Source organism: Andrena cerasifolii, chromosome 7 (assembly GCF_050908995.1).
Source record: "Andrena cerasifolii isolate SP2316 chromosome 7, iyAndCera1_principal, whole genome shotgun sequence".
NCBI classification, from domain to species: domain Eukaryota; kingdom Metazoa; phylum Arthropoda; class Insecta; order Hymenoptera; family Andrenidae; genus Andrena; species Andrena cerasifolii.
In genome coordinates this window covers 11,974,561-11,994,471 of record NC_135124.1, presented here as the reverse complement: position 1 = coordinate 11,994,471, position 19,911 = coordinate 11,974,561, and the positions used below count along the sequence as shown (strand labels likewise).

At 48.3% G+C, this 19,911-nt stretch overlaps 3 protein-coding genes across 4 annotated transcripts in view; 2 read left to right on the top strand and 1 right to left on the bottom strand.

Moving 5' to 3' along the window:
- The window catches only part of LOC143371127 (anaphase-promoting complex subunit 11-like), a 40,830-nt gene extending 35,296 nt beyond the window's left edge, over positions 1-5,534 (top strand). The window contains exon 4 of the mRNA XM_076816025.1: positions 5,000-5,534. The gene's annotated coding sequence lies outside the window, so the exon portion shown is untranslated. The remainder of the gene's footprint in view (positions 1-4,999) is intronic.
- On the bottom strand, positions 4,667-6,944 carry LOC143371132 (kxDL motif-containing protein CG10681). Of its 2 annotated transcripts, none has more exons than XM_076816033.1 (4): positions 6,517-6,943; positions 6,243-6,442; positions 6,030-6,164; positions 4,667-5,140 (listed from the first exon to the last, which is right to left on the bottom strand). In XM_076816033.1, the coding sequence occupies exons 1-4, from the start codon at positions 6,663-6,665 to the stop codon at positions 5,010-5,012; spliced, it is 615 nt and encodes a 204-aa protein (XP_076672148.1). In that variant the 5' UTR covers positions 6,666-6,943; the 3' UTR covers positions 4,667-5,009. The 2 variants fall into 2 exon arrangements, with proteins under 2 accessions (XP_076672148.1, XP_076672149.1); XM_076816034.1 differs by having other exon boundaries at positions 5,124-5,262; positions 6,517-6,944.
- A 1,315-nt stretch (positions 6,945-8,259) lies between these two features.
- Positions 8,260-16,302, top strand: LOC143371235 (coiled-coil domain-containing protein 170). Its single transcript, XM_076816195.1, has 16 exons — positions 8,260-8,568; positions 8,672-8,843; positions 10,749-10,844; positions 10,913-11,044; positions 11,528-11,716; positions 11,820-12,089; positions 12,161-12,305; positions 12,384-12,556; positions 12,649-12,849; positions 12,919-13,062; positions 13,177-13,254; positions 13,505-13,668; positions 13,733-13,841; positions 13,942-14,178; positions 15,348-15,517; positions 15,762-16,302. The coding sequence occupies exons 2-16, from the start codon at positions 8,742-8,744 to the stop codon at positions 15,901-15,903; spliced, it is 2,352 nt and encodes a 783-aa protein (XP_076672310.1). The 5' UTR covers positions 8,260-8,568; positions 8,672-8,741; the 3' UTR covers positions 15,904-16,302.
- The last annotated feature ends 3,609 nt before the right edge of the window (positions 16,303-19,911 follow it).

The following is a 19,911-nucleotide window of genomic DNA, read 5'->3' as shown; positions in this document are numbered from 1 at the left end:
TTGGCATGGGACTTTATTTGGCCGTTTTAAGGAAAGTCCCTGTCGATCCGACTACTGATAAAAATTTTGCAAAGGGTTGCTAAGGAAACTACTGTTTCTCGCGAATATCTCGTTATCTAGCAGTTCTGCGACGAAAATAGTTATTATGTGATTTGTAGCCTAGGAAATTATCTACAAAAAAGGTTCTATGGGTTTTTTTCGTAGGATTAACCATTTTCATGTTTGTCGGGGTACCAAGTTTCAACCCTCCTACATTTGACAAAGGAAGATCACGAACCGTGGAATTCAAAAAATTATGAAACTCTGTAAATATGTAGGGGAAGTCCCCCTGAGTACAACGCAATTTCGGTTGCTGCCCAAATTCACTCCAAGAGAGTGCAATTGATCCCTGAAAATCAGTTTGTTTTTTCGATTCTGTGTTATATCTCGCGAACCGTAAGAACTGTAAGAACTATAACTTACCAAATGATAGTCCTAATTAAAAGAAGTAACTTTGTCCTCAACACTTTGTTTCTATCTCCTACAGTTCGCGAGTAATAATACAAAGTAAACAAAATTTCAGGGGTCAATTGCACCCTCTTGGAGTGAATTTTGGCAGCACACGAAATTACATTGTACTCAGGAGGACTTCCCCTCCATATTTACAGAGTTTCATAATTTTTTGAATTTCAGGGTTCGGGATATTCCCTTCTCAAGTGTATGGGGGTTGAAATTTGTTAAGCCGACATACATGAAAATGGTTACACCTACGAAAAAAACTCATAGGACCTTTTTTGTAGAGAATTTCCAAAGCTCTAAATTCTATAATAACTATTTTTGTCGTAAAATAGCTAGCTAACGAGATATTCGCGAAAATCTTTTTTTCAACCCTCTGTAAAACTTTCAAATAAATAAAGGCCCGTACCAAAATTTAGCTTGGTGTGATTTCTTCCGAAGACAGATCCTAATTCCACTGGACTCTCGATTTTCGCGCGCTGATCGAGGCCAGCAAGCGAGAAACCCCGGACAAAAATCTTTGATTACGCGAGACCTTGTTGCTTCGACAATCAGAACTGATGGAGAAGAAAAAATCAACGACAAAGCATCATCGGGGACGCCTGTTTGAAAGTTCGCCGCGTAGAGGTGCGATCCAAGGCCGCGATCGGTGTTGCGACATAGCGAGTCGCAAGACGCCCGAAACATAGGCAACCGGCCACGATCGCGCCCCGCGCGGATATTGTAAACGGGCCAGTGTGCTCTTGACGCGTCGATATATTCCCACGAAGAAAGCCTCTGCCGCTGAAGCTGAGAAATAGCTTGCCACCCTCTGTTCGCCACCTCGCTCACCCCCGTTTCCTCTCATCCTTACGACGATGTACAGACTCGCCCCCCTTCGTCTCGGGTGATTCCAGAATTCGCGACGAGCGCCCGCGTCGGCCCGCGTCGGCCACAGGAAAGAAGAGCGTAAGAAGGGGGCGATCCAGGTTCGCGAGCCCGTGCGGAGCGTGCCAACCTGTTCGACGTTCGGCATCGATCGATTTTAGTCCCGGAGGATGCGATGCATGATGCATATGTCGCCTGGTGCATGCTCGCGCACGCCTTCAACTTGAGCATCACCGGCTGCATTAGCACGAGCCATCTCTGTCCGTGTGTCCGCGGCTATCTCTCTATTTCCCTCCTCGTCCTTCTCTTCCCTGTTTGTTCGCACAAATCCATGCACGGCCGCGCCGACACACGCGCGCCACTCCGTCGGCCTATTATACGTATTATTAGCACTCAGTCACGGCCCTGTCATCGCCACGCACACTCCTCTAGGTGCGCGCACCGAGATTCCCGAATAACCCGCGACGTCTTGGTCGCTAGGCTTCTTTCGCTAGTCCCAAAGATTCGACCGTCGACGAAACCCTTGTCCCCCTCTCGCCTTACCCGATTCGCCACGCCAAACTGCCTATTCAACTCCCATTCCCAGCACGAGCGCGTTAAAAACCAAAGACGAAACCCTGCCATTCTCGACGGCTTTTAATTGCTGCCTGAGTCGTGGCCCGATGAAGCCAGCGAACAGCGTTGATTCGCCCGGAGCGGGTCGAGCGTAAAGTTGAATTTGCACGACGAGCAAGCGTAAGTTTGGCCGGACGGGTGATGCATGCCGTCAGTCGCAGACGAGACGCGGGCCGCGTTTTACACGGCGATCGAGCGGAACGCGCGCCCTCCATGCGCATTCGTAATTTACGACTTATCGGCCATGCACGGGGGTAATTTTCGCGCTCGTGAAAATTATACCGACGTGGCCCGTGCTTGTCCAACAAATTCCCTCTCCTCGCTCAACCCTGGATTTCCCTCTCTCGCCCCTTTCACCCCCCCCCCCTCTTTCTACTCCTACCCCCCTGGAAGTGACGCAAAATCGTGCTCTCGACGTGGGCCGGCTTGTACCGAGATGTCGATACCACGAGGAGCGGATGTCAATAGCACGAAGTCACTCCTCTCGCGGGAGAGAAACCGCGTCAGCCGATTTTACAGCGCTTTCGCGGAACCGCCGCGGAGGACCGCGCAACAGCCTTAGCCCTCGTCGATTTTTCACCAACGATCGGGCAGCCTTCGAAATCCTGCGATCGACAAGCCGCGAAAAAAAAAAGAGGGAAAGAATTCTCTTTATACCCGAAAGCTCTCCGCGGTTTCTTGCCGGTGACACTCCTCGTCCAGTTAACGGGCGCGCTTCGAGCGTGCTCTCGTGTCACTTTGCATCGGTGGGAAGCGGATGATCCCGTTGTGTCTTTGGCACCGAGACGCGGGCATTCGGGCGAAGCGTGCTGCACGCGACTAGGGGGAGGGCGAGAGCATCGCGCCTTCCAAATCTGCCTCCTTCTGCTGTCTGGTCACTCCTTTGTCATCCTACTTTGGAATTCAAGAGGTTTCCAAGCAACAGGGGGTAAACTGGCTTCGTTGTGTTCGACGTGGATAAAGAGCGCGCGTTGTGCAGCCGCAAAAGAACGGGACTGGTTATCGAATAGACAGGTGAACCGGATAAGATTAAACAGCTGTTTCCACCTTTTGCGGAGCCGCTAACTTAGCCAGGTCTTCCTGGCTCTTACCCCCGTGACTGCGTTATTCCGCTCGGACGCGTGTCGCGCGACACCGTAGACATATCGTCGGTGATACTGCGAGAAGAGTCCTCGGACAGACAAAACCAGCGAAACATGTACATATACGCCTCGCCGGCCCGTTGACAGAGCACCCGCTACACTAACCGTAAATACAACCTCGGCCTGACAAATACGCCGATTGCACAGCAGGTAGATAGAGCTCGATTGAAAAATTCTCCCTTGGAAATCTCAGCGAGCCCCTTGTTATCGATATTTCTTGAAACGGCGTGAACGATAAACGCGGGGCGTGTCTAAACCAGAGTTGGGCGAAATGTAATCTAATTACAACTTACAAATTAGGATTAAAATGTAATTGCGTAGTTGATTATTTTCTGTAATCGTTAATTTAGGTAGCTGACCATTTGCTTTCGTCAACTAGCTAAATGAACGATTACAGAAAATAATGTGTAATCAAAAAATTGTGTAGTTGATTATTTTCTGTAATCGTTAATTTAGGTAGTTGACCATTTGGTTTCGTCAACTAGCTAAACGAACGATTACAGAAAATAATGTGTAATCAAAAAATTGTGTAGTTGATTATTTTCTGTAATCGTTAATTTAGGTAGTTGACCATTTGCTTTCGTCAACTAGCTAAACGAACGATTACAGAAAATAATGTGTAATAAACTACGCAATTACATTTTAATCCTAACTTGTAAGTTGCAATTACATTACATTTTGCCCAACTCTGGACTCTAAACGAGGGTTAACGCGCGACCGCCCTCGAAGAGATTCGCGCCTGTCTAGGATTTTATTTGGACGATTCGGGGCGTCGTCGCGAACAGGGAGGAATAGGATGGAACGGGATGGAAACAGGATGGAACGGACAGAAAACAGCTGAGGCGCAGCTGGTTTCTGGCATCGCGACGGCTGGCGTCTTCCACGCGGGGAACACCCTGCCTCCAGCCTGAGTATATGCACACCGCTGACGTGTGTGTATAGCACAAACCATCCATGGTAGAAAGCAGAATCGAAATCGATTCTTACAGAACATTTTTAGAGGACGGAATAACAAACGCGGCTGAAAAATTCGTCGATCCCTGCCAACGGGCGCGCTATACTAGCTGCGCGGAATGAAAAAGCGAGCTGGCTTGGCGATGAATTTTCTTGAAACAATCCTGGGCCAGCACCGACGCCGAGTCGATCCGACCGGTTCGCAGAATTCAAATAGTCAGCCTGATTTTAAAGAACCGGGAACCCGGCGACGCGTGAAACTATAAAGCTGCTTCGAGCGTATCTTGTAGCGCACGTGCCGCCGTCCGGACAAGTTGCTCGTCCTTCTCTTCCTCCTCCACCGCCGCCCGCCACCTCCGCGGGTGCCCGACGCGTGAAAAGAAACCTCGTGAATCTTTTCCAGACGCCAAGCGGCCAACTATACTTAGAAGGAAAATGTTCCACATGCCGTGGCCCCCCCCTCGCTACTCGCGACTTCGGATTCTCACAGATAGCTTACTCTTGGCACACCCTGCGCTTATTCGCGCTATCTATCGTAGGATACGCGTCGTACGTTTACTCACCGCTATCGATTACGGAATGATCAACTCTGCTACGGTGTATAAACAGTGCTTTATTCATTATAATTCTCAGGCTTGCGATTTACAATGATGCGATCACGTGAACAGGCTACTTTGCTTCTGCGTGTCTAACGATCGAGACATTCTCTCACCGATCGTTATCGGACCGTGGAACATCGTTATTGTCGGTCAACGATTTTCGCGGTAACGCTAATGCGTGTATAGGTTAAGATTTTCTTCGAACTCTCTTGCTTGTCGGTTCTCTCCCTTTCTCTCTCTCTCTCTCTCTCTCTCTGTCTCGCTCCCTCCCTCCCTACCCCCTCGCTTTCTCTTTATATTTGTTTAATCTTCCCTGTACATTTGCAGATCGAGCACTTTAACCAATGTCGGACGAGCAGGGGGAGGTGTCGGCGTTACTGTGACTGTTGGTGCTCTCCGTCGACGAACTATCGTTGCTTTTTATTCGTCGCTTCCGCAGCTTCGCGAACTGAAACTCCTCGACCGGCACTGTACACCAACAATTGAAGTCGTCATTAGTTCATCATCGCGTAATCACGTGGCGATTGTCGGGAGTGGGGGGACGATCGCACACCCGTAAACGATCGGGAAATAAAACGAAGCAACTGCGTCTAGCGAAACGACAACGAGAGACATCTATATTTATCGAAAACTATTCCTAAATTTCATCCCATTACACTGTGCAACTGTTACGTTACAGCCACGGTATCGACATCGTTTTAAACCGCGGATCGGTCAGTTTCTCCGACATGCCTCCCTTACATTTTATCGAATCACGTACTATGGCTGTAACATGTACATCGTATAATATTAACAACGAGCAGAAGAAGATTAATCTTATGTTTCTAGCGAACAACGACGCGGAGTAATGTCACGCGGCTTATTGGTACATTGTACTTCTGTGCGGATATTATCGTTAATGGTAGTTCTCGAATTTCTCTGAGGCTACACGAGCTCCGCTACGAGCAATTGCTCGCGTATACTCTTAGCGTATAGGAAAGACGTAATTCTAACTCCTCTCACAACGGAGATCACGGCGTTCTCTATTCAACGACCTCTCTTATCACAACTTATCTATCAAGATGGATTAACATCGTTTAAAACTTTTGCTCGTAATCTCCAGTTTATAAAATCCTAGTACGATCAACATCGACTTACAACCATTTTATTTCTTCGTGATTATAATATTACCACAGACTTTGGTCGAACAGAGCGAGGAAGAAACATTATAGAAATATAAAAATTAAAAAAATATAACACAAATCTCCGGTATAGGCAGTTAAAGAACTCTTAATAATTCAACGATAAATTATCCATTCACAATTCACATAAACTCATTGCATGGCAATACGATTACTTGTAGTGCAAGTTTGGTTACCATCGGAATCTGGATCTCGGTCCATAACATTCTGAGGCGCGCTTGGTAATGGAACAATTTCAGGCTCGAGCGGTTTTACAGCGCAATCTACGTCCTCGACGATTACTTCTTCTGCCAAACTGCTTCTTACTGCCTCTGTATTAACAAAATATGTGACTCCACTGAACTATCTTTTCAAGATACGTCGTGCAAATTATTTACATATACACCTACCATTGAAAGCTTGGGGATATTGCTGGCTCAACTTGTTCTTGACGATACGTATCCTCTTAAAGATATAATCCAGATCCTTCTTCATTTCTACCAACAATGCTGTATGTTTCTTAAATTCGCTTCCAGCAGTCTTTAGCCTATTTATCGACAACTGGTTGCAATTGGTTAACATCTCGTTGGTCTTCTCAAATCTTTGCAGCCTACGAAATTAATGAGCCGATAAACAACGGAATCTTGCGTGTAAACATCCTCGGACTCGAGGTAACAGTCTTACATTTGCTTTTGAGCCCTTATCATGGATTCTACGTCCTGTTGGTCGACAATACCGGCCAAACCTTGTACAAATACCTCCGGCGCGGTATAATTCTGGAAGCATTCGAAGCTTCCAGTATCCGATTCCGGTGTACCTTGAGCTGTTGCCATTCCTTTCACGTTTTATATCGCGTAATTATAATGTGTAGCACTAGCCTCGTAGAGTTTCGTTGTCACAATCATTGTCTCTGTCGATCCGACACACCCGAATTCGAAGATTTAATTATCGCGTTTCATGATGATGGCAAGAGACTGGCTCGGTTCATTTAGCAATCGAAATTCGAAAGTGTTCATTTCTTCTTAACTGTCTTAACGTAAATCTAGATACGTATGTGTACATACACCGGTCCGGGATCAAGAATATAGTTTTAACCAGTTTCAACTACCACTAATGCAGGGTGGGAAAGGTACCCCTTCCATGCAGCCGTCCGGTCTAGTGAAAATGCGCAAGCTGGATGCGCGTGATTATTATGTGGATGTGGTCCCCTCCGTAGTGACAGAAAATATAACCTATATGCTACATAACGATAAATGTTTATTGGCTATTTCGAGAGATAGATGGAATCAAAGTTCCATCGATCTCCCTGTATATGAAGCCTACTAAACCAAAGAGATGGATGGAAACAAAGTTCCATCGATCCCTTCGGTTTAGATATAGAATCTAGGGAACTGCCAAGCAATCATTCGATTAAAAGAAATTCAGGAAAGAAGGAAAGGCGAAGGGTAAGCATGAATTTTTAATACTTTTTTCGGCGCACGATACGTGAAAGGGTTCGCAAGGGCACGCAAAATGGATTTTCGGAGAGAAATCCGCGTGAGTCGTTGACCAACCGAGCCAAAGCATACCGTAACAAAAGCCTAACCTCTTATGTCAAACTCTCTCTCTAAACAAGTCACACGTATACAAGTACGCACACACCTTTCAGCATTTCAACACATTTCAGAGTAGTTGCTGAGTTGGACGCTGTTCGTGAACAGAGGTCGCTAAATTCAGTCCTGAAATTATAGGTCGGTAACACAGATTGGGTGGCGACACGAAGTCCCATAAGGTGATGGGTCTATTCTATACCTCGTCTGTGGTGACACCAGCCCTGTAGCGCGATTGACCCGATTACAGCGCTTACTTTAGTAGATGGCGCTCTCACAGTATTTCCCAATACCTCGTCTGTGATGTTATAGCGAATTCGGTATCTCGCACTGACTCTGTGCTGATGCCAGAAAATGATTTGGATCAGTAGTTTCTGACAGAGACGAAGTTAGCTCTATAAGAATCAACCGATCCAAGTAATTTTCTGGTACCAGCACAGTCATTGCGAGATACCGAATTCGCTATTAGAGAGTCGTTACCATTCCCTTGTCGCATGCGATTGTATCGATTCAGAGTGGAAATCAATCGCAATCCTTCTACCGGTTAGAAATGAAACTAAGCACGATGAAAAATGATTTTTATCTACACACGGAAATGCAACAACCTTACAATTAATTTTTCGCTATGTCTTTAAACTTAAAACCGCTGACTTTTTAACGAAGTCAGAAGCCAGTGTTTCATTTCGCGCGACACGAACTCCCATAAGGTGCAGTCTATCTTCTCCATCAGCAAATCTAACTACCGCGGAACATCGATGAATTATTAATATTTCACAAATAACTCACAAACTTTTACACCTCCAGATATAAATCTTTAGCTACCTTCTTAGACGCTGCTCGTCATTATTTTCCTTTGCAATTACTTAGCGTGCATATTAACATTTCCTGGACAGTCTGACATTCAGATTTTTCATTAATTACGAAAGCGTGTGCGATTAAGTTGCGTTACGATACTTTCGCAATTGGATCTCAAAGTACACAACGAGCAATTAATTCTGTTGCGTTTCGACAGAATCGGCGGGACGGTTAGCGGTTTTCTTGGATCGATGGATTTCGATTATCAGGGAGTCCCTAGTCCCTGTGCAGGAGGGGCTGTTGGCGTATCAGCGACCCGAGGTGTGTCGACACTCTGGCTTCGTTAGAGACGGTATTACGCTGCTGAATCGTTGCGCCTCCTGCAGTTCTATCAGTTTGAAAGTGCGAATGAAATATGTACACGTATATGTAATACTTGAATCCTTTTTGAACAGTCTCGCGCGGCAAGGCAAGTCCCTAGAAGTGTAGTGGTCAGCGTGGATCCGCCTGTGCGGCCGAATCAAGATGTCGAGCGAGGAGGAAGCAAAGGACGCCATGGAAGCGAAGGAGACCACCGAGGAGGATCTTCGAATATTCGAAACCCTCCGCATATCGTCCCCTGGAAAGGTCTCGGCCGCGCCACCGAGGGCGAAATTTCTCACAGGAATCAGACACACCGCTTATCACTTAGCATATTCGCAACATTTCGCAATATCCACATATATGTATACATGCGTGTGCGCACTAGCCAGTTTCGGTGACCAACAGTCACGTGCACCGCTTTCGTCCACTGCACCGAGCTTCCCGCTGTTTCATTTTTTTTTTTTAACATAATTACGTTTAATGTATTCGCTTGGCGATGCGATAGCTTGCGAGAGAGACGGAGTACTTTCCTGTAAAAGAAGAGGCAACTTTTTCGAGCGCTTACGGTTTCGTTGCCCGATTCTTTTCGCCGCTCGCCTCATCGCTGACTCTCCAGCTGAAATGAATCGCGTAATTTCATCGGCTTTCCGTTTTTTTTTGTTCGTACTGCTACAGGTGCCTCCGCGCAACGTATTCAGGCGAATCGCTAACGTATTGACTCGCGCGCGGGGCGAGGCGAGGGTCCGGTTGCCATAGCGTTGCATTGAATCGATTCTACCTGTCGCCGCACACCTTTATCGGTCGCTCCCTCGACCATCCACCACCACCATCCCCCATCGTCATCCACCACCCTCGACCGCCGTCCTCGACCTTCTCTGAAACCCCAGTAATTAATTCTCCCTTCCCTCGATTGTCATCGCCCCAACCAGTCAATCTTCGCAAGATGGGCACGGAGAGTTTTGCAGGTGTAGCGGCATCCAGATCCGCGCGCAAATGAAACTAAGTAGCGCGCGCTACTATTGTAACTCCGCATTGGCGAGAATTATCAGTATTTAAAGAAGATAGGTCCGATGCGCGCAATGTTATCGAGCCGACGACCCAGATGTGGATTTATCGCAACGATACCCTCGAGTGCTGATTACATTTACGGGGGAACGCGCACGGAACCTATTAACAATTTAAATCTCCACGATCTTCTGTCCGATTTCATGGAACAGGCATAAGAGTCTACTGTTTGATTGCTCGAAGACGAGTACTTTCAGCTCCCTTGGTATCCAAGCGCAACGTGTTCGGGGGTTGTATACCGAAGTGGTCGTTGCAGATGCAACCGCGGCTAGTCCTCGCGTAGAAGGGCGCCGCTGAATTAGCGTGTTCCGTGCTTGGACCCATTCGAGGAGAGTCGAGTCAGGTTGCGAAGTCTCCGTTCCCAGTACGATTCGAGTCACGTAACCCACTGTCGCGAGCAGGGCGAAACTAGTCTCGCACGTTTCTGCGCGGCTCGCGTGTCCGATTAACCTGGAAACTGCTCAGACCCTTCCAGTTACATCTTCCAACGACGGCGAAAACTCGGTGAATTCGAGTGTCCCCAGGTGTTCTCGCCGTTCCGCGACAGTCCTCTTCGCTCGCAGACTACGGTCGCTTTAGCACAGCGTAGGGGATGCTAAATACCGCGCACGGACCAGCGGATTTCACACGACGAATTTCGTCGTCACTGTTGCAACACAGATGTATTCGCAATTGTAAACGCAAACGCGTAATTAGATATTAATGGTATCGGTCGCCTTCCTTGTAATTTCATCGAACACCGTGGGACTCTGTTAGCGCGCTTCTTGTCGAGACGCTCCTTCGTTCTCGATCCCCCCTTGGTAGAGGCTTGAAGTTTAACTTAACGACGTTTTAATTACCGAAGCCTTTCGTTCGTGGGAAATAATTAGGAACGGCAGCGTGCAGGCGGTGCAGCGGGTACGTAGTACATAGCCCGTATCGATCGAACCGGTGGCGCGGAAATAAAATCGGCTAGGAGACAGCGGCGATGTCGGCGTTTCTTTTCTCCGGCAAACAGGGGAATGTTACTAAATTTTTTTTCTCGCGACTGTGTCGGCTGGTAGAGCCTGTTTCAAGAGATCACTTCTTTTTCGTTTAAACGCGAACGCGGCTTTCTCGGCGCAGATCTGCGAGGAAGACGTTATGACCCACGACCTGACCACCACGCTGAGAAGCGAGCTCGCGGCTCTCGAGTACAAGCGCGACAGGCTGATGTCCGAGGTAAATCGTCTCGGCTCTGTTCGATCAGCCGATCGGTCGCTCGATTAACCCGTGGCTTTATCGTCTAGGTCCAGGAGATGAAGAGTCTGGTGAGGTCGCGAGAGCAGCGGATCGTGGAGCTGCAAGTGGAGGCCGACCAGCTTCGCGAGCAGGCTGCCAGGCAAAATGCCATCGTTTCGAGCCTGAAGAAACGCATACAGGTTGCTTCATCTGTCGCTCGCCGTTTCACCTCTCGTATTAACCCTTCGTTGACACACTTGGGTGGCTCAGGCCCGGAACAATTTTTGAACGACTGCCATTCTCGTCTAAAGAATCCAATCGCTATGAAAAAAATCGTGGGTCAATTCCAAGGTCTCTAGAATGTACTCCAGTGATTTGTTTTATTGAAATTTTACTACAACTTTATAAGAAAAATTCTAGATTACCATATGTCGAGCGAGCACGAAGAAATCTTCAAAAAATTGCCACTTTTACAAATTTCAATATTGGGAGCTACAAATTCACAGAGTTATTGTTCGGATATAGTATTTTCAGAAAAAAATAGTTTGTAAGGTGGCTTTGGAAGGAAGGTATTTATTTCGTGTATTAGAAGGCAGAGAGCGTCAAAGCAACTTATGGGTGGCTCGCACCCAGTGTGTCAACGAAGGGGTTAAGCCAACTGTCGTTTGCGACTTATGTGCTAGGAAGTGGAAGAACGCGAGAGGAATCTTTACGCGACTCAAGGCAGAAACGAGATCACGATACAGGGGCTGCAGCGCGATCTCAAGTACCACGACGAGAAAATCCGGGAGTACGATAAGAAAATTCGTCAGCTGGAGCAGAATATGTCCGAAGAGATTCAGCAGAAGGAACGTGCCCGTCTGTGCCTGCAGGTTTTTACCATTTCATCCGTCTATCCTCCCTTTGCAGCGATCCTCCCCGAACGGGATCAGTCACGTCGGCGGTGCTCGTAACGTTCCCGTATGATACTCAAAGGACTTTGCGCGGAAATTGGCGCACGCGTTGAACATCGAGTACTGCGAAGCCGCGCACCCCAGCGCCGAGATCGTGATCCACAAGGCGGAGGAGTTGGTGCAAGAGGCGAATCGTCTCCGGGCGAAAAGCACGAGCGTCGAGGGGCAATTGGCCAGCTTCGAGGTGGACTTTAGGAGCTGCCGAGATGCCCTGGATCGCGCAGTCGCGGACAAAGAGCAGCTCCAACGACAAGCATCCTCGCAGCTGATCGACTTGGATCGCTTGAGACAGGTAGCTCGTTGCAGAAGCGACGGAATACTCGCCGAATCATCGGGAATAATCGGCTAATCGCGGATTACCAGGAGAAAGACTGCCTGGAGATGCAGTTCAGAGTGGCCGAAAGAGAGCTGAACGACCTGAGGGACAAGCTGGTGAACGCGAATAGAAGTATCAGCAGCGCGACAGGAAACATATCCAGCCAAGAGTCATTGATCTGTCAGCTACGAGGTGAACGGTTGGACGAGTTGGCAGCCGGAGCCCCTCAAAGGACCGCTACTACCAGTCTTCCCTCATTTCGTTTCGCAGAGGACCTGAAGCACCGGGAGGAGAAGGCGCAGCGCGTGCAGAGCCAGCTGCGGCACCTCCTTGAATCGTTGGCGATACTCGTCGGTGGCCCGAACCGATTCGTCGAGTCTCACGAGAACGCCATTAAGGATCGCGTCAGAGAGATATTGGCTGAGAACAAAGATCAGGCTCTTGTATTCTTTCGAATTATTCGTTACGCTGCGCGAGCAGTGAGCAGCCTGCGCGAGCAAAGGGACAGGTAAACGAGAACCTTTCTCCTCCGCAGAACGTACAGAACCTACGAGAGAAGCTGAACACGGCTACCGAGTCGGTGGCCAGGCAGAGCGAACTGATCGAGGCTACTGTGACGAAGATGCGCAATCTGGAAGAGGAGCGGTCCCACCTGGAGAGCAAGGTCCGCAAGCTGGACTCCGAGCTGGCTAGCTGCGAGCTATCAAAGGAGACCCTGCGCAGAGATAAGCAGACGGTAGAGATGGTTCAATCCCGCAAACTCTGTTAATCCTTAGGAACTCTATGAATCGAACCTGTGTTGCAGTTCGCGACGTTCTTGGATCGACTTGGGAAATCGTTGCAAATGGACGAGATCTCCGAGGAGATGGGTCTGGATCTTCAGACGGAGTCGCTCCTGGTGCGGGCCGAGCAGCTGGCTAGATTAGAAACCGACAAGCTGGTGGATAAGGTAAAGGCTGCGATCGAAAGTCCGCCTGTTCGTTCTCTGTGTCACGGTTGCTAACGTCTCCTTTCTTCTGTGTTCCCGCCTTGTCGCAAAATCGCGCGATCCCCGATCGCGCAGCACTCGCGCTGCAGCTACACCACCTTACCGAGGATTCAGCGCGAGCGATCCTTCCATGAGCTTTCTTCTATGAAAGAAGTAAGCCTTCTGGCAACCTGAACGAATTGGCTTTAGAGCTTCGCAAGTTGCAACCCGTTGTTGTTGCAGCCCGTTGTTGTTCCACCAGCGCCGCAGCGCAGCGGCGAAGCTGGTGACGCTTGGCGTGCGCACCGTGCACGCGCGCTTCCACGCGATCACCCTGAGCTTTAGCAGAGATAATTATTTAGACAGGTCGCGTAGAGTAGCCGGAGAAATGGGCGCAGCCGTTTCTTTCTTCTCTCTTCTTTAGACCTCGGTTGTGTATCAACTGCAACGTCGCGTGAGAACGCTTCGCGAGCAACTGCAGCGGAGGGACCTGCATCTGGATCTCCTCCGTCGAAAGCTGTCGCTCCAGGAGGACAGCGTCAGGACGAAGTCGCTGCTGCAGACCGAAAGGGACGAAGCCAATGCTCGGTAGGCAATCCCCTTGCCGCATCTCGCCGGTTTACGTCGTCAATGGAAGCTTTCTGTTTTCAAGGGCGAAGAAGTTATCGAAGCAGCTCGATCGCCTGCAGGCCCAACTCTTGGAAGAGAAGTCGCGAAACCGTGAATTAAGCGCGCAACTAACGGAAGCCGCGGATTACAAGGCACGTATAAAAGGCGTTCGCCGTGCTCGTTAAATCGCCCGCGGTTCGGCTGTTCCCCTGTCAACGACTACGCACTACACAGTGTGTTTCCCGGCCGCAGATAGCCGCTTTGGAGCGTAGCCGAAAAATAGAGGAGCTCCAGAAGCGGCTGGTCGAGAGCGAGATGCTGAGGACCCGCTGCAACAGAAAGCTCACAGTGCTGAAGGAGCAAATGAGGAGCACCGCGGAGACAGCCGAGCAAGAGAGGTCCATAAACGATCATTCGTTGCAGCTCCTCCGGGACGAGCTAGCGCAGGTCAAGCAGAACTACTCCGAGGTCACCAAAAGAGAATCCCAGGTATGCATTATCGACGGTGCAGGCGAGTACCGTGTGACCATCAACGATTATTTCAATCTCGCTGAGAAGGGACGCGAATTTCTACATGCTCTTTAACCCTCGAGCGGGCGCGCTTTGTCAGCTCTGTTCACCGACCTGCGTATTTCCTTCATTAGGTCTCGGTTAGACGAACATTCTCTCCACGCGATCGTGGTGTGCGTCAAGAACCCTGTGATGCTTCTGCCAGTTGATTTTCATTTTTGGTGTTAAAAATGTTTTACATATATAATGTTTTGTGATACAATTAATTCCCCTACTTTTATGGGAACGGTTGTGAATAAGTAAATTGAATTGTTTCTCTGTAAATCAAAGAAGATTTTTATTATTTCTTTAAAACTTACGAGCTAACTACTCAGGTTTTTTGAATTTTCATTACAGGCTCAAAAAAAAAGTTTAAAAAACAACCTTTACTTTGTTTCTTGCTATTCCGATCAATTGCATTTTTTTCAAAACGACGAAACGCGTTAGTTAGCAAACTAATCCTTCCAGCTTCTCAAAAAAAACTCAAGTTCTTTGGACCAATTCTAAAAAAGTTATGCGATTTTAAAAAGTGTCCGAACATTAATACGAGTCACTGTATATAAGCGGGCTAGAATGATTGTTTTCAACTGATGAGCCGGGTTCACCACGCGCCTGCTCGCGTACCTCTCATTGGCGCGCCCGCCCGAGGGTTAAATATTCTCGTTTGTGCGCGCACAGGCAGCTGACCCCAGCGGTTATCGATCAAGATCGATCGTAGATGTCTCGCGTCTTTGATCTGCCACTAAAGCGGCGTATTTCGATAACGCGTTCGCGTTCCGCGGCGATACTAACCAAGAGCTAGAGGCCAACAGGCTCGTTAATTCATTGAAGCAATCCCGATATGACTCTCGACGACAGCCATTCGCGTAATTGCGCCCCGTCGCGGCCCGCCCGCGCCGAGCTCGTTTGCCCGATCACGTTCCCTTCGCCGGCTGATCGGGATACATCCGCGGACACAATCGTCCCTTTCTTAAGAAGGCATTGCTTCTGTCGCGATAAAGAGAATCAAGGGACGCTAAGAGCGGAGAAAACCGGGCGGATCGGCGCAAGCCGGGCGGCAGGCAGCGACGCGCGCTCACAACTGGCAAATCGTTCATCTCCTGTTTCAGCTGCAAAGCTTCCGTGTCTCCGTGGTGAAGCTATTGTCGGAACCAATCTGCACGCCGGATTACGAGATTATTTCGCGGCTGCAGAAAATGGTAGCGGCGCATCGGGACTTCACCATGATATCGCGCAGATACGACGAGCCGTTGGAGATCAGCCCGTCCAGGTGCACAAGGTAACGTTGCGATCTCTCAAGTACGTAGCCGAGCTTTGTACAATTCGGATTCGACGCGGTCGAACAGTCCCGCGTGCAATGCGATTCGTTTCGCAAGGTGTTATCGATCAACGAGGCGCGATAGCGATCAGACGTAACATCGCTGCGATATGGTTTTAGGTCAGGAAAGATGACACTCCTCAGAAACATACAAATCCTATCAGCTACCCTTCGCGAGAATTAATAACGCCGACCACTGTTGCAGCGTGCATCCAGTTCATCCACCGAGATCACCGGGATCGCGATGCACCCGCTACGAGGACAGTGGCTTCGCGGATCCGCCAGACCTCCACGATATAGAGGAGGAATTCCACAAACGACCGGTCCGAAGCAGCCTTCTTCCGTGACATCGGCCTAGATTTAAGCTCTAAACTTTAAACTGTAAACGCGCGGATCGGGCGAGATAACGCAATGTATACAGCGGGTCCTCGGCTGGATTGCAAGCTGTACGCGCGTCACGTGAAACGGTACGTTTACGTCGAGTGAACGTGCCATCTTTACACCGATCAATTAAGAAATCGAACAGAAACATTTCTGAACAGATACCTTCCTGCTCGTTCGTTCCGCAGGTATTGCCACGCTCACGCGTGGGCAATGTACCGAGTAAAGGCCGCCTTATCAAGGAATGTTTAGATAGCGGCGCCAAATACCTAATAATTGTAAAGAATAATTCTTCCTACCTGTACCACCCTCGCGGAGTGCTTTCGACCGCCGGAGTTACGCTAATCGACTCGTATCTCGCGATCCCGCGAAAGCCAGTTCTATCGAAATCGCCATCTAGATCTGCAGAAAAATAGAAATTCGATGGAACTTCGCCATTTCGCTGTTTAGGACCCCGGCCGGTGGTTTGTTTCTTTAGCTGGCTCGCCGTGGCTCCATGCTCCGCGTCCGGTGACACGGTTCCAATTTGCATGGCCTCTGTTCGTCGATGAGCAATCAAAAGCGGTGGCAAATGGATGGCCGTAACGGTACACGCTCGTACACTGATCGATATTCCCGATCGCTGCGCGCAGGGTATCTTAATTGCTCCTCGGCTAAACCTGAGACCTGAAACGTTGGCGCGTCACTGTTCACGCGAGCGCTTCGCGGATTGTGGCTGCGGGAGTTCGTTTCTGGCCACTGGCTGGTCCTGCGGAGGAGATTGGTCGGGTCTGATATTGTATCGGGCCAGAATGCGTGTTATCTGGCGCGGTAACTTTCCGAAAGTTTCTGCAGAACGGTGGCAGCTCGGTGTTGCTTCTTACATCATAACCGTAGTTGCACACGCGGCTTTAGTAGGTAGAACGTAGGCGTATAGAGCGGAGTATCGGTATAGAGTGGAACAACCGCATTCCAGGATGCAGACGCCACGCCGCGCCGCGGCGCAAGGAGCCCGACGCGACGATGCGAGTCCGAGCTGCACCAACACACCGCGGAACGTCGGTGAGAAGAGCGAAGGGAACGCAGCCAGGTACGCGAAGCCCTTTCGAGCTTCGAACCTTCCTCAGGTTCCGCACGAACGACCAGCCAGCATCTCGACCTCGAACCGAAAGCGGACTCCTCCTCGGTGCCAGAAGCGTTCTTAATTAGACGCGAATGTATAATGTTTCGGGAACGATCGAAGGATAAGGAGAGATAGGCAACGAAGCAGCGATGTTTAAAAATTCTGCACCTCTGAAGAAATCATGCTCCAACTGTAATAGTTGCAAAAGTCGCAGAAGTCGTGGATACTTTTAGCGGAGACCGGGGTAGGCCAGTTGTTCAGTGTTTGATTTTTAATAAATTATGTGGACGAAATATCAGTAAACTGGTTAGTGGACTTGATAGGGCATACATTTGGCTAGCTGATTAAATTATTAAAGTTAACTAAATGTGATAACAATTAAGGTATTGTAATGCTTTTCTGACACTTTCCATGCTGGTCAACCAGCCCCATGATAGGGGTTGGTAGACTTACAGGGGCGGACGAAAGAAAGTTTACAACTTTTAAAATCGCATAACTGTTTTAGATCTGGTCCAAACGACATGAGTGTTTTTTTTTTGAGGAGCTAGAAGGATTAGTTTTCTGAGTGACATCTTTTGTCGTTTTGAAAAAAAAATCAATTGATCGGAATAGCAAGAAAAATAGTAAAGGTTGTTTTTTAAACTTTTTTTTGAGCCTATAATGAAAATTCGAAAAACGTAAGTAAGTTGTATACTTGCCTAAAATTTCATTAAAAGCGATTAGCGTTGCTCCGAGCTACAAACCTTTAAAGATCGCAGAATAAGGTCGAAAATCGCGGAAATTCCCGAAATCAGTCCCTTAACATTTATTCCATTGTAACTCTATAGAGCGAGAAAGCACAAATTCTTTAAGAAAAAAAATTAACTTACGTTGTGAATTTTTCGACAAACGCTGATAACAGTTAAAGAAATACGCGATCGCGGGGTCGGACATAAATGCATGGCATAATAGAAGTGACTTCTTTCTGCAGTAAATCGTTCCGCAGTAGAGCATGTGTCGGTGCAAAGTTATTAACAATTAGCCAAGCTACCCTTGGGACAACCAGCCCCGGTCTCCCCTATACTCAATTGTGCCGAGGCTGTGCCGATTGAAAGTGTCGCCCAAAGGAGGTTTGGCGAAGGACGCTACTGAACGCGGCAAGGTTGGTCGCGCAGGTACTGCCTGTTGCTCGACGAAGAGGGCGCATGCCGTGGCAGTGTAGCAACTCGAAAGCGGCAGAGGCGAAAAGGGACGAAATAGCGCGCAGGTGAAATTGTTGCCAGAGGGCGAGGGGAGCGGAGGCTGGGAATAAGGATAAAACGATCGGGTGGTGGTCCGGTCCGAAGAAAATAGAAAGAAACCTGACGCGGGGAAAGGGAAAGGAGGGGCGGAAGGAGAAGAGAGGCTTTGAGAAGGAAACGGGGGTAGAAAGGGAGTTGCTCGACGGAGGAGTAGGTAAGGGCCAGGTTTTGCCGCGTCTGTTTGGCCAGCGGAAGATGCGCCTTTTGCGGCGCTCTTCTCGAAGCTCGTCGCTGAACGCTGCACGGAAAAAGATACGACTGGATCGGATCCTGTTAGCCCTGAACTTGACCAGCAGAGACCACCTCTCGCACTGCGCGATCGTGAATGTAAACCCGTCAGCTTTGGCCTTCTTACCGAGCGACTACGGCCGGGCTCGCGGCTTTCTCGCCGCGAATCAGAGCTTGCGTTACTTCACTGGCGCATACGCAACGGCATTTCCAAACGCGTCTCTGTTGTCTTTCTTCTGTAGTGAAAGTCGCGAGGCTGGGCCGGGGATAGAATACCCGCGGAATCTTGTTCTGTAATTTTAATGGCGGATTGGATCACGGTGGCCCTGAATATGACCCTCAGCGGCGTCGACGTGTACCTACCTACTATCTTTCGCGTGATCTCCACCGCGGTAGCCTCGCTATTTTCCCAATAGCACCGGTAGGGGAGACCGGGGCTAGTTGACTAACGAGGTTAGTTGACTAATTCCCTTTGATTGTTGTATTACGTTATAAATTATGCTAGGATTCGCGATATCGCAGCATATGGATGACCAGCTTGCCATTTAATGACTCACCGTGAAAAAAAATTGCGTACCTATCAGTGAGAATGAAAAATCTAAAAAGGTCGGCGAGAAGTAAATATTTTTATTTCCACTATTTATGAATTTTTTTCCACTGAGTATTGCTTGATGTTTTTTTTTAATGAATATTTTGTGGAAACGTGATGCGTTGACTATAATTTAGGGTATTTTATTTTATCCGGTGCGTGGAGGTTTTGTACGTACGACCCTTAACATGTTGGCAATGTCGGACGGGGTTACTTGACTAAGCATAGGAATACCACTGAAAATTGCACTGTTTATCCTCGAGATGCAGTCGGGGAAAAGAGTTTAGTTGCTCAAATCCATTTCCCCCGCCACAAATCCCTCCAAACTCACCCCTACCAGTTTTACACCCTATCCTCCCTTCGAACTCTCAGGCCTTCCAAATAGACCATAACAAACAAGTAGAAAATAATTACAGTATCTAACACCGTGATACTTAATAAAAAAAATTAAAAAGTTTTAAAAATTTATTGGTCGTAGGATATATACGTACGCATCTCGTATACTATGTTGATGGAATTGGCTGCACTTTTTTCGATTGCTTATAAAGTCTTAAATAAATACAACTGAAAGTTTAGGTAAATGTAGTTTGATCGATTATTTCAATCTCTTTCACAAAATGACATATTAAATATATAAAAACTTTATTTTAATATTAAAGTACGCTTTTTAAAAAACTTCGAAAAAGTGCATCTAACCCCAGACCTGAGGGAGGGATGCACTTCAGATTCGGGGGCGATGCTCCTACTTATCGGTACCCTCTTCTCCCTACTTTCG

Excerpts from the sequence above, each read along its gene's own strand:
- LOC143371235 (XM_076816195.1), top strand. The coding sequence starts at position 8,742 with ATGTCGAGCGAGGAGGAAGCAAAGGACGCCATGGAAGCGAAGGAGACC. Across the intron at positions 13,255-13,504 it reads AGCTTTCTTCTATGAAAGAA|ACCTCGGTTGTGTATCAACT; the intron begins GTAAGCCTTCTG and ends TCTCTTCTTTAG. Across the intron at positions 13,842-13,941 it reads CGGAAGCCGCGGATTACAAG|ATAGCCGCTTTGGAGCGTAG; the intron begins GCACGTATAAAA and ends TCCCGGCCGCAG.
- LOC143371132 (XM_076816033.1), bottom strand. The coding sequence starts at position 6,665 with ATGGCAACAGCTCAAGGTACACCGGAATCGGATACTGGAAGCTTCGAA. Across the intron at positions 6,443-6,516 it reads ATAAGGGCTCAAAAGCAAAT|GCTGCAAAGATTTGAGAAGA; the intron begins GTAAGACTGTTA and ends TTAATTTCGTAG. Across the intron at positions 6,165-6,242 it reads ATATCCCCAAGCTTTCAATG|AGGCAGTAAGAAGCAGTTTG; the intron begins GTAGGTGTATAT and ends TTGTTAATACAG.